General features: G+C 29.3%; 2 protein-coding genes across 3 annotated transcripts; both read right to left on the reverse strand.

Annotated features, from left to right (window-relative positions):
- Nucleotides 1–2,675: 2,675 nt before the first annotated feature.
- LOC130945024 (uncharacterized) lies at nt 2,676–6,168 on the reverse strand. Its single transcript, XM_057873676.1, has 10 exons — nt 5,836–6,168; nt 5,619–5,686; nt 5,178–5,248; nt 4,811–5,089; nt 4,509–4,669; nt 4,350–4,405; nt 4,184–4,236; nt 3,931–4,054; nt 3,567–3,664; nt 2,676–3,245 (listed from the first exon to the last, which is right to left on the reverse strand). The coding sequence occupies exons 1-10, from the start codon at nt 6,093–6,095 to the stop codon at nt 3,174–3,176; spliced, it is 1,242 nt and encodes a 413-aa protein (XP_057729659.1). The 5' UTR covers nt 6,096–6,168; the 3' UTR covers nt 2,676–3,173.
- A 2,365-nt stretch (nt 6,169–8,533) lies between these two features.
- LOC130943728 (putative lipase YDL109C) lies at nt 8,534–13,217 on the reverse strand. 2 transcript variants are annotated; one of them, XM_057871730.1, is made up of 10 exons: nt 12,728–13,213; nt 12,564–12,631; nt 12,262–12,332; nt 11,926–12,153; nt 11,331–11,491; nt 11,198–11,253; nt 10,953–11,005; nt 10,729–10,864; nt 10,102–10,199; nt 8,534–8,853 (listed from the first exon to the last, which is right to left on the reverse strand). In XM_057871730.1, exons 1-10 carry the CDS (start codon nt 13,003–13,005, stop codon nt 8,782–8,784), a joined length of 1,221 nt encoding a protein of 406 aa, XP_057727713.1. In that variant the 5' UTR covers nt 13,006–13,213; the 3' UTR covers nt 8,534–8,781. The 2 variants fall into 2 exon arrangements, with proteins under 2 accessions (XP_057727713.1, XP_057727712.1); XM_057871729.1 differs by lacking the exon at nt 8,534–8,853 and having other exon boundaries at nt 9,794–10,199; nt 12,728–13,217.
- Nucleotides 13,218–14,368: the final 1,151 nt, after the last annotated feature.

The raw sequence follows: 14,368 nt of genomic DNA on the forward strand, positions 1-14,368 counted from the left end.
TTTAATATATATAAGTTATAATTTATTGATATAGAATTATAGATTATGTTCTTATTATTTGAGCCAGCTCGTGAGCTTTCGTTGAGCTTACGAAATAGGCTTGATTGTTAATGAGTCAAGTCGTGAGCCAAACTTAATTTTCGTGAGTCAAGGTTAAACTTGATCTAGCTCGACTCAGCTCAACTCAATTCCAGCCCTACAATTATATACTATAAATCTTATATAACAAGTAGTTCAAATACACATTTATGTAAATTTTGGTATTACTGAATTATTTCTGTCATTTAATTTTTCCCATGAATTTATAAAACATGAACTGCAAAAGGAGAATTATGAATTCTGTTGGATGTTGAGAGATGGACCCTCACAAATTCAGACATATATATGTGTTGTTCTTGTTGCATAGCTAGCTACCTCGTTATGTGAACCATAGAGAACTCTTAGTTTTGCATAAAGAGATCCTTAACTAAAATATGATCATGTGTGTTAAAGTTGTAGCAAAGTTACAAATGCCAAGATACAAAGGAAAAAACAAATACTAATAGGGAAAGAACAAATGACAACTAGTATATTAAATTATTGCTTGCTTTCCTTTTTATTTTCTTCTTGCATGTCTTCTTTTTTTGCATTTTGGTACAAATTCATTGGTTTTCTAACATTCATTTTTAGGGTGGAAAATTATCATCAGCTTCATTCGAACACGCCAAATATGTCTATATTTTTCCAAGGAAGTCACGGAACTGGAAAAGGCCACTAGAAAGTAGAAACTAAAACATATACATATTTGTGTTAATTGTATTATATACCTTAGCCATTAACATGTTGTCTTAAAAATAGGGTTTTGCTAACAAAAACTATTTGTCTTTGGTAATTTTTACCCCGGGTAATTGGGTATGCGAATTTAAATTAATTATGTTACGTGTATAAAAAAAGTTTACTATAATTAAATATATAAATCATTGGTTTTTAGTACACATAATATTTTTTGTTTTTGATATGTAACTCTTGAGAAGAGTAATTTCATGGTATGATATTAGAGTTTTTATAATTGAAAGATGTAGAATTTGATTCTTATTGAACCCTAAAAAGAAAATAAATTTCAACACAAAAAAATAAAAAGAATAGAAAGAAAGTCAATATAAAAATTTAAATAAACTTTAAGAGATGCTCTTACTTGAATGAACGTATTAAAAATATAATCATTTATATGTCTCTTCCTATTAGTTTATGCCTCGAGAGAAGTTGTCCAATCTCAACTAGTAGACAAAAAAATAGCTGATGACTAGTTTGTAATAGAAAACGACTTCTTTTAATTTTTTTCCCTCTCAATTAATGTTATAAAGTATTAGACAACATCTCTCACATATTTTCTATTAGTCTCATTTAAAAAGGTATAATAATGAGGTATTATCTGGACAAATAAAAAGTATGTATTTCCATTTAGGGGTGGCAATATGTACCCTACCTGTGGGTATCCAATCCGATCGGATAGGGTTGTCAATCCGATCCGCAGTGGATAGGGTAGCGTGCGGGTAGGGTTCTCATGCAGGTAGAGTAAGGTGCGGATTGAACTTCAACTCTACCCGACCAACCCGCACTCTATATATGTATATGTTATATACTTATATAAAAATATGTTTTAAGTGAATGTTAAACCAAAAGCCTCTCAGTAAATGTAAAAGATCCTTAGCCACTAAAAGAAAATCATTAATTGATAATTTAATATATTTTTTTTACATAAAATTCAGTTCTATTTTAAATTATCATCAAGTTATATAATAATAATGTATATTTTCTATAACTCGCGGGTTAAAAGCGAGTAGGATTAGAGTTGAGATATTCTCAACACGCGGATAGAGTTAGGGTTGGATTCAAACCCTACCTTACCCTATCCATTGCTACCCCTATTCCCATTTTTTGCTTTCAATAAGTTGTAGAAAGATCGACTTTTTCAACCATGTAGTTCTGGATATTCTTGTTAAAGTTGGCTAACTTGTCTTTCATAACTGGGTTTTGGGAAGAACTTTGTTTGGTGTTTTTAGCCTTTCACTACTTTCTTTCTGTCAGGTGCTTCAGGAAAATAATTTTTATTTTTGTATTGTCAACAAATGATCCTATGACACTAGCTGTTAGCAAAACTCTTAAAAATAAAATGAAATTAAACAAAATAATAAAAAAGGGTAAAATTTTTACTTGGACAAAAACATAAATGCATCTCCTTCCTTCCAAAAATAATGTGTGTTGGTCATTAAGTCCATGAAAAGATGTTGGAATGGTGGGTCAGTTCAAGGTAGCTTATTAAAATGTTTTGCATTGGTTTGTCCAAAGAAACAGTAATAACTATCATGGACCCTACTGAATTACTATATCCCATGGCTTGGCTATTTTCATGAAGAGATAAGAATATATAATTTGATTTTGTGACCCACCTAGGGCCCCATTTTTTTTTTTCACTCAAATGTTTGATGTGTCCTCACTCCTCACTCCTCAAAATTTACTTCTTGGTGATCATTTGAATTCGTGCAATAATAAAAATATTTCAGACATATATTTACAGTGACTTAAATGGAGTACAGATATTTCAAACCCAAACCCATGTAGTATTAGATACCATAGGATAAATTTTAATAGTTTTTGCTATAGTGTATAAAATTTTGGTGTCTAATTTATTTGTTAAAAAATGTTAAATAATTAATATTTAATTTAAAAGTATAAAAATTAGTATATTTAAAAAGTAAGTTTTGGGCACACAATAATAGGTACTAGAAAATTGGCCAAATTAATATCTAATATTATATTTTTATATACTATTATATAAAAAATTTAATTTTGATACACTGTAAAAACATACATTCAATAACTACTTTTTACATTGACCGGGTGAATGATCATCCGAAAGAAGGATGTGATTACAGTGCATCAAAATTAAACTCTTGTATAAAAATGTTATGTAAAATGTTATTTTTCAAGTTTTGAAATAACAATGATCGTATGCTTAGATACACCTCTCATTCTACCCTTTGATTTTGCTACTTCTGTGATCTAACCAATTTTCCTGCATCACTTGCAAAAGATTGAGGCAGGTTGAAAAGATCATAACATCCTCATCCCTCATCCTCCTTCACATTATCAACCTTCATGTTGGAAGGGGGCAATATGGTAAAAAAATAAATCTATAGTTGGAAATTGTCAACCATATGTTGGACCACGTCTGTTCCAGCAGAATTGATAGAATAAGTCTTGACCTGCATATACAAAACGAAATTCAAGCATGCTTAATGTTGTTGAGACTTAAGACAAATGATACAATGTATGTACAGTATAGCAGACTATAATATATAATATCAATAATTCACTACTATAAAGTTGTATAAAGAGTAAATAATTTATGTGGGAACTTAGAAGACCCCATCATGGTCCACCTTGTGTTAAGGATGGAGACATAAACTGATAGACTAAGAGAAAATAATTTATGTTAAGGAATTCAAAGTGATTTGAATTGCAATTGAGTTTGGTGTTCAAATAACAGAATTGTATTTGTATGTATGGAATGTGATTAGTCTTGCCTGAATGGTGCTATGAGCAAGGAACTTCTGCATGGTACCACTGAATCGGACATCGACACGTTCCCAGCTTATTGTTGTTAAGCTTCTGATCATTTCCTCTGCAATGTATTTTAGTAAACATCCAAAACGTAATTCATCAGTTTCTACATCTTCAATGAGAAGCAGAAATATATGCATGCAACAATTGAGTCTCAAAACAAGGTCTAGTATCTAAAATAATGCCACTATTTTTGAGATTCAGCCAAGGACATGATACCAAAACCTTGTCACTTATATCATAGTATTGTGTTTTTGAAATGTCTGAGTTCTAATACATTAGCAATTACTCAAGAAAACTTTCATAGTTTCAAAATGGTGAAGAGACCTTCCATGTCAAGTCTATGCAAACCACTATTCTTCGTTCCACGTTCGGTAGGAACACAAGAGGATCTTGCTGTCTCAACATTTACAATATGCGGGTACCTCTCGTGACTGGAAAGATTCCGGCGCTGAATTAGAAAACAAGTTAGACCCAGTTAAACAACAATAACTTTCACAAGCTAAAACAGGATCTGATGATACAAAAGTTAGATACAATTTACTTGAGGAATATTGTTTCTAAGGAAGTTAATAGTTACCTTTGGAAGCTCGTTCCTATGCCTTATAGACGAAGTACTCCAACCAACCAGCTCTGTTTAATAGTCAAGTTGTTCATGTAAGAACTAAAGATAAGAGCAGCTGTATCTTGTAATGATTGTAATTAGAACGTTTCGTTAACGAATGCCTTAAGAAAACAAAGGATACTATCGTAACGAACATTTGCATAGGCAACATGACGTTTAAAGGACCTCAAAGCAGACCTGCAGAGAAAGAGGTGCAGATTGTTCTAAATTCTTCTTTGTTGAAAGTCTAAAGTTTAGTGTCACCAAGAAAATTATGTAGCCAACCAAAGCTGAACCTCACATGAATTTAAGATCTTCAGAGTCGCGAGCCATTTGGAGAAGAAGAGGAGGCTTTCCATTGCTACCATCCGCTAAAAACAAATGTTTTCCTGTTTTACCAAGAAGCCCTGAAGCTCGAGTTGCCACTTTCTCCGCATAGCGAAATCCGAAAAACATTGGACACTGAAATGTGCAGAATTGAAAAAAAACCCATGTCACACAATGCTAGTACTAATTAAATCACCAAAATACATAATTTCCAAAACAGTGCAGAAATTAATGGATAAACAGGTCAATAATTTTTAGAAGGTAGAAAGGAATCACTTGTTTATGGCCACTAGCACCAAGATGTGGTGTTGCTGAGGTAATAAAATTTATAGGCTCCAATCCTGCAATTTTTCCTTCATAATTCTTCTTCCTATCATGAAACTCTTGAACTAAAGAACTTTGGCCTTCACTTTTTCCATTCTCATAAGAAAATTCCATTGAAATGTCTCTCTCATAAAGCTTGGCAATTGTATACCTTGCAATCAAGCCACCCAACGAGTGACCTACAAATGAAATTTTCTCAACACTTGGATGACGCCTTATAACTGATATTACCTGTTAATGCAATTGGAGCTAAAGCCAAATCAATTTCCCAAAATTGAATGCAGAGGCAAAGAAATTATGACAATGAACATTCACATACCTCTTTAGCTAATCTGTCTCCCATTACGTCGATGCCATCGAATGTCAACATTGCAGAATTACACTCACTACCTGCATTGCACAATTCCCATTATCTTGTTCTAAATATTCAAATTCAATTGATGGTATCATAAGTTAATCAATTTCAGCTTGCACAATTCCATACGACTAGACTATTTTTTCTGTTGCCCACGGTATCCCCAACAGGCTATAAGGATTAATCCATCGCGGATCTGAGCTTCATTTAAGATCTGCTATTGGCCAATAGGTTACTACATACACAACCCAGGATTCAACCCCCAACACTTGTTTAAGCGGACAAGGAAGCTGACCATTCAGCCAACCAAGTTTGTTACTAGACTATTATTCTACACTCAAAACAATCAAACTAAATCAATAGAGAATATAAATGTCATGATTATCATAGTAATTAGGAGCTTACAATGTACAACTGCATCATGTGGATACTTCTTGAGAAACTGTTTTGCAGCAAATTTCCAATTCTGAGCACTGAGAAAAAAGAGCCACATTACTAAGCACATTAATTAACCCTAACTACACAAGTTTATGCAAATTATTGAGATATTAATTAATACTTGATTAATTATCATAATCATAAAATTAAAGTTAATTGAGTTAGATATTGAAAGGAATCAAACCTGCCTATAAGACCGTTAACCATGATGATCAAGTGGGAGGGTTTGGGAGGCCGAGAAGCAGAAGCATCAACGATCTCCATATCAAAGCCCTCTCCAGTTGCATCATACTCAATCCTAAAACAAAATTTAGGCAAATAATAACTCTTTTTCTTCTTCTTAGTTTCATTGTTGTTGAGCTGCACCGCCATCTCTTCCTTGTGGATCCCTCCCTCTCCCCCACTGTCACGGAGACCTTGTTGGCGTTGTTCCCCGGAAGCCATGGAAGCTTTAAAGAAGCTCGAAACTCAATCGAAGGATTAGTGATTAGTGTTGCAGTGCAGGGACTAGGGAGCCGGCAGTTTAAGTAGTTAATTACTTAATTAATTATTAATTAATGAAAATTAAATGGAGTGAATCCTACATTTGATTTCATTTAGGATTAGATTTTATATTTATTGTCACAAAAAAAAATTATATTTATTATTTCATTTTAATTGATTACAATTATTATTAAACTACTCTTCTACTTTAACACACATGACAACAATAAAAAAGTCTCGTGACTCACAAATTTAACCCAACAGAATATATAAATTCAATTATAGTTTTAGTCTTTATTATCTTATCTTATCTTTATCTTATCTTTAGTTATTCTTATCTTATCTTTATTTGTTTTTATCTTTCATAAGATAATGTTCTATATATATAATATATTTACTTTTACCTTCATAATTTACAATTCAATTCAATCAATCAATAATCAATAAAAGTTCGTATTCTTTTTTTTTATTTTTTCACAATTTTATCAATTATAATTATTTTTAGTTAAAGTTATAACTAATTTAGTTATATTATATGAATAGTAAAAATGAGTCACTAATTAATTAAACTAATATATTAAAATATTCAATTATTTAAATAATACAATACAATTTAATTTTTATTTGTAATAAAAAATAAAAATATCGTAGTAATTGATCTTCTGTATTGATTAAAATTTGATTAAATAATTGTAAAAAATTTAAATTATTAAGTTATAAATTCATTTTTATTGTTTTGTTTAAAAATTATGTAAAAAATATATAATTAAACCAATATAAATATATTCTTATTGGTAGTTCATTGTTAGATTTATTGAATATTTTTATATAATAATCATGTTAATATAACGTGTCCTTAAATTTTAGCGGGCTTTTCCTTCAACAGATTTTAAAGTGGTATTTTTTTTGTTTCTCACTATATCTCCTAATTCGATAGATTAAGGACTAATCTGCTGCAATATTAATTTTTATTTAAAGGATTTGTGGCTAGTCAATGAATTAAAGTGGTACTTAAATAGGGACAGAAATACGTCCAAAAAATGAAATAAATAAAAAAAATAGGGACAGAACACGAAGGTGCATCCCAACCACTTTTTTGGCGTAAAACAAATCTGTGTCATAATTAGTATATTCCTATTTATTAAATAAAATTAAAAAAAAAACAAATCCTATGATTATCTTAATGATATCAAGGCCAAAGCACGTCCTAAATGATTTAACTTTTTTTTTATTGGTTTTTCAAATTTGTGAACCACAGACACTTTTTGTCGGATACATTTTAGAAATTTAATTATTTTATTAGTTTTTATAATTTTATTAAATTTTTAATTAAATTTTTATATTTTTTAATTGAATTTTTATATTACTTTAATTTTGTAATTAATAGTATTATAAAAAATATTAGAGTTAATTAAATATTTTTTTTGCAAAATTAAAGGTATTTATAATTAAAAACTTAATTAAATTTTTGACCGTATATATTTTGATAAAAATATTATGTTAATTTTAACATTTTTAACATAAAAATGACGTAATTATAAAATTAAAAACAGTGTAAGAATCCAATTGAAAGAAAAAAAATATAAAAACATAATTAAAAATTTAGTGAAACTATATGGACCAACAGAATAATTAAATCTATTTAAAACACCATACTTATTAACACTCATCAACTGTATCTTAATAAAAAATAAAAAATTCTTTTTTAAAAACACTTAAACATACTTAAATACTATCATGTAACAGTATATCTAATCTTATTCTTAATATATATTCTTAAAATAAATTTAAAATAGTATATATTATTAATTATTAAAATAAAAAATATTTTAAATATTTTATATAATTAAAAAATAATAAAAAATTATTATAATTTATTTAAAAAATATTTTATATTTTATATATTTTGTGTAATATTGTGTCCATGGATGTCCTAACTTCAAATAAATATTGGATCTAATGATCTATGATGTATGTCTCATTCACGTGGCATGATTTGTCAAATGAAACTGCCTCTCGTTTCATGTTTCATCATTCTTTTTCAATCGGTCACTAAAGTCATGTAGATAGTGACCATTCATTATTGATTATATATTAATTTATTATAAAGCATTACCAATAATAAATTATTGTTTTCTAGATGGACCACCTAATACGCAAAAGAGGTTTAATAATAGAGAATATATACATATAAATTATTATATTTTGTATTTTTATGAATATTAACATGTTAATGAAAAAAAAAAAACCTAAAGTATTCATCACGTTTCATTGGAAAATTTGGAATGAAGTTAATTGATGGTTCTCTAATCTCTAATATAATATACAATCTAACAAGCTTGTGAGAAAATAAATTTTTTATATAATATCAATATATCAAAATTAAGAAAATATAGGAACTTAACTTTTTTATAGACAATTTCACCATCTCATTCTATTACACTTATTAAGATTTTACATCAATTTCAAACACATATTACTCATCTCTCTAATAATCCTAATAAGTTTTACAAAAATATCATGGAACCCCCAAATTCTTGTGTATTTGTAGCCGCAAAAGGTGAAGAAGTCCACAAACACCTTCACCACCCTTCTCCTCAATAATAAAATTAAAAAATAAAAAATTTGGGCAAATTTGTGAATAATTCTACAACTGAAAATTGTCAACCATATGTTGGATCACGTCTTCTCCAGCAGAATTGATGAGGTGATGTGTCACCTGCAAGAGTTCATTCGTGTACAAATAACATTGGCATCTCAAAGTGGTACTTTTTATTTTTATTATTGAAATTATGGTGGTATTTTTAAATAATGTAGAGAGTTAGTGTTTTTTTTTTTTTTGTATGAATGATCTTAAATTTAAGGCACAATTTTGTGAATTTTAATTTTTTTTTTACTATAAATCTGAGGGTTAGATTTGTGGTTTATAATTTTTTTCACAAAACTGACCCACCGATTTGTTTATCCATTAAAAAAAATTTTTAGCCTACACAAATCTGAGGCTCAGATTTCTCTATTATCCCAAATCTAACCCTAAGTTTTGTTTCCAAAAACAAAACTGAGCCTCCGATTTGTGAATTTCAATTTAAAAAAATATTTTCATATTCATAAAAACACACCATATTTTTATAATTGAGTATAATACATTTTAAACTTCCATAACTAAAAAAATTAGCCTCTCAAAGTGTTCAATTCAAAATAATATAGTGAATATTATAGTGCCTAAGATATTGTGTCTATTGTCTAGCTTACTAAAAAATAAATAAAAAAATATTTAATAAATTTTAAGTATTTTATTTTTATTTTATATATTTTATTTTTTATTTATAAAAACAAATTAAATAATTTAGACATCACAATAAAAAGCACTATAGAATTCACCAAATAATATATCATGTGATTGAACATTGAAACCAAGGGTGAACAGGGATCGGATCGGATCGGATATGACCAAAATTTTGATTCGATCCGCACTAAAATCATCGGATCGGATCCAATATCTGCAGTTTTTTAGATTGGATCCGATCTGATCCGCACATTTGCAGATCGGATCAGATATCGAATATATCCGCAAAATACAAAAAATATTTTTAAAAGCTTATTTTTATTAAAAAATATCAATAAAAAAATAATATTTACTTTTAAAATAATATTAAATATACTTTTTTGTAAATAATAAATTAAAATAATACAACGTATATGATAATTATTAGTTGAAATAAAACATAAAAAAATATTTACTTATTTATTTTTTTAGTTTTGCTGATACGCGAATATACCGATACCAACACAAAATCCGCAATACAATCCGATTAGTATGCAGATCCAATCCAATTCAAAAGCCTTGCAGATCAGATCCATATCTGTAATTTTTATATCGGATTCGGATAAACACCGCGGATATGCTAATCGAATTCGATAAATGAACACCCCTAATTGAAACAGCTTTTGAATTTTGATAACTTGCCTGAATGGTACTATGAGCCAGAAATTTCTGCATGGTACCCTTGAACCGCACATCAATGCGTTCCCAACTCATTCTTGTTAACCCCCTTATCATTTCCTCTGTACATTGTTGTTATATGCATTAGATATAAAATGATTTGGCCTTTGAAATTCTCAACATTCATCAAAATAGTCCATTTTTAAAAATAATTAAATTAATCTTTAAATTTACAGCTTGTGAATCTATTTGGTTCTTAATTTAATTACTATTAATACGGTGTTGACATAAAACATTAAAATATCAGTGCGACATCTTTAATAATAAGATAACACACTAACATGATTAAGATTTTAGTATAATCATATAGGTGTTCTAATTAATTATTAGATTCATTTTGATTAATTGAATTTATATTTATCTCTATTCAATAGTTCAAGCTGTTATGAAAAATGATTATTATTATGAAGTAAAATTCAAAGAGAAGAGATGATTTGTGAAACTACAAATCATCAATGCTCCATCTTCTTTTTGAGACAAATCAATGCTCCGTCTTCAATTAGAAGCATAAGCATGTTATCATAAATGCTTATGTCATGTTGCAATGTCTGATTTATGAAATGCATGTTAGTTCAAAATGGGTGAAAGTACCTTCCATGTCAAGTCTACTAGATCCATTACTATTCACTTGGGATTCTGTAGGAACTTGATTGGGATCCGAAGAGGGTGCTGCTGTCTCGACATTTACTATATGTCGATAGTCCTCGTGACTCGAAAGATTCTGGCGCTGAATAAAAAAAAGCTATTTAAATACAATTCAACCACAATAACAATTAATTAAGTCTTTTTTACTGAGTTGAGAAATTAATCATCACCTTTGGAAGCTCATTTCTTCGCCTTATAGATGATGTACTCCATCCAACAAGCTCTAGTTAAAAGTTAAGTCCTTCATGCATTGTAATAACAAAAGATACAAATAAGATAATAACTTGTGATTATTATAATTATTACGTTACTATTAATATGAAGATGTCTTCGTGAAGAGATAATAGTTGAGAACTGTTAAATAGTTTGAGTATTTAAAAAGTGTCCTTAGATAGTCCAAGAAAACATAGGATACTGTCGTAGCGAACATTTGCATAGGCAACACGGCGTTTGAAGGATCGCAAGGCAGAGCTGCAAAGAAAGAGATGCAGAGTAACATCAATTAATTGTCACATAAACATGAAAGTTAGCCAAAGTAAGAACCTTACATGAATTTAAGATCTTCAGAGTCTCGAACCATTTGGAGAAGAAGAGGAGGCTTTCCATTGGTACCATCTGTTAAAAAGAGATGTTTTCCTGTTCTACGAAGAAGCCCCGAAGCCCGAATTGCTGCTTTCTCGGCGTGGCGCGATCCGAAAAACATTGGACACTGAAGTATGCAACATTGCGAAACCATTTGTCAGTGTCTCACCGGTAAAAACTCAAGTACAGTCAATTTCACGTGAAGTTGATAGTTAAGAGCCGTTAAATGATTTGAATTATTTGACTAAACTTTTATTTAACGACTTTCAGTTATCAACTTCGTGTAAAGTTGACTGCATCTGAATTTCCATCATTTAATAGTGAAAACTCAGGTGGTGCAGTCAATTTTCAGGTAAAGTTGATAGGTGAGAGCCCGTTAAATAATTTGAATGATTTGACTAAATTTTTATCTAACGATTCTCAGTTATCAACTTCATGTGAAGTTGACTGCATCTGAATTCAAATCACTTTGAGTAACTTCCAGATACATTGATTCAAGAATGCAAGAAATTTTCACAATGTCATATAAAAAGTAATGGATAAAAATGCCATCATTCTTGCCTGTTTATGACCACAAGAACCAAGATGTGGTGTTGCTGAGGTAATGAAATTTATAGGCTCCAATCCTGCAATTTTTCCTTCACAATTCTTGCTCTCATGAGAAAATTCCATTGAAATGTCTCCCTCATAAAGCTTGGCAATTGCATATCTTGCAACCAATCCACCCAAAGAGTGACCTACAAATGAAATCTTCTTAACACTTGGGTGACGTTTTATAACTACAATCACCTGTAAAAAGGGAAAACAAAATGGTTATGTTTCTGGATTTGAATTTGATGCAACCAAAAGCCGAAGTCAAAGCCAAAGCCAAAGCCGAATTGGCGATTTATGACATACCTCCTTAGCTAATCTGTCTCCCATTACGTCGACGCCATCAAATGTCAACCTTGCAGGGTTACATTCACTGCCTGCATAAGACGAAGACTCAAGTACAGTTATCTTTATATGAAATTAATAGTTGAGACTGTTAGATAATTTGATAATTTGTCTAAATTTATCGTCTAATAATTCTCGACTGTGATCAATTTACACAGGCTATTCACTTAATCCAAAGTTAATTTATGAGGACTAAACTATTCACACTTTAGAAAATTGGGATCAAACTCAAAAACAAACATTAGAGAAAAATAGAAACTTACAATGTACAACAGCATCATGTGGATACCTTTTCAGAAACTGTTTTGCAGCAAATTTCCAATTCTTAGCACTGCAAACATATTAAACACAAGTTTCATCATATTAAACCAGAAGGGTTTAACTTAATTAAGCTAAAATAATGAATGATTAAGGAACCAAATCAAACCTTCCAATGAGACCATTAACCATGATGATCAAATGAGTGGGTTTGGGACGCTGAGAATCAGAAGCATCCACCATTTCCATATCAAAACCCTCCCCTTTAGCACCATATTCGATTCTAAAACAAAACTTAGGCAAGTAAGAACTACTCCTTCTCTTCTTGCTCTTCTTCCTGTTCTTTGTTTCATTGTTGAGCTCCTTCTCCTCCTCCTCCTCCACCACCACCACACCTTTGTCTTGTTCTAGAACATGGGGTTTCTGTTTGGAATCCTCAGAAGCCATGGTGTTGTAGAACAACAAACAAACTAAGATAAAAACAATGGAACTGTGTAGGAGCTTTGAAACTTAAAGCAAGTTAAAACTCATAAACATGTAAGTGCTTAGATTATAGTGTTTTGGAATGTTGAAACCAAAGTTGTTGAATTTAAATGAACGAGAATGAGGAAGCTGCCTTTCATCAATGACTTTGTGTGTGTGGTCAAACCACTTGACTCTGACTTCTTCAATTTCCATCTTCTTCTCTCTAAGATATCACAGTTCTGTCTACTTTCTTTGTTTTTAATTATTAAGAACTGTTTTGGAAGGTTAGGAATTATAATTTATTTAAGAGTTGAATTTTTTTTAAAAAATAATTTAAATTCTTTTAAAAATTTTAATTTTAATTTTTTATTCATTTATAAATTAAATAAAAAAAGTCCGATTTTCAAATTTATTTATACATTCTTTTAATTTAAATTTTATTCTATTAATATATTATAATTATTTTAAATTATAAAATTAAATTTTAAATAAAAATAAATTATTTTAAAAAATAAAAAAATTTTAGATTAAATAATTTTCAAATAAACTCTACAAAAAATAAATCCTAAATCATATATGATATATGCAACTATTGAGAATATTTGTTCTTGTCTAATTTTGTGTAAAGATAATAGCTTTTGATTCCTCCTATGAAAACTTATCATATTAGTAACTTTAATAAGTACTTTTATAATTTTTGTTAACAAAATCTTAAGAATTAACCCCGGATGATATTTTATATGAGGTAACACTAGAAGAATCATACCATTTTCAACGTGCCTTCTAGAAACCATATACTATTGTAACACTAGTATTTATTTATTTATGTTAGTTAGAATTTATGAAAGCAGCATCTAGAAAGAAAACAGTTGACACGTAAGTCTTCGCCATTGTTTACATTAAATACAATTATTTTTTTTGGCAAACTTACCCGAAATATATTTAAAAAATAAAAATGTGTACTATTTTTTATACATTTATTTTTTTTATTTTTTATTTTTTACTAATAAAGTATATTTCACTGAATTACTGTGTATGCATAAATGTAGACAATTCGAATTTGAAAGAAATGATTAAAATTTAAAAAACACATATTTTTACTATCTCTGCCAATTTGCGTGCAAACATGCAATTTAATTGCTAGAGATTAATATATTGTTAATGATGATAATTATGGTGTCGGACATTTTTATTGTTAATATACGTTTTGCTACTTTGATTTACACATTTTTAACTTGGACTATTATTATTTTTAAATGTTAGTTGTGGATATAACTCTCATTCTTTGTTTTGCGAGAATAACAAAAAAAGAAAAAATTTAAGCAGAAGTACGCAATTTTCGTTT

Source organism: Arachis stenosperma, chromosome 8 (assembly GCF_014773155.1).
Source record: "Arachis stenosperma cultivar V10309 chromosome 8, arast.V10309.gnm1.PFL2, whole genome shotgun sequence".
NCBI classification, from domain to species: Eukaryota; Viridiplantae; Streptophyta; class Magnoliopsida; order Fabales; family Fabaceae; genus Arachis; species Arachis stenosperma.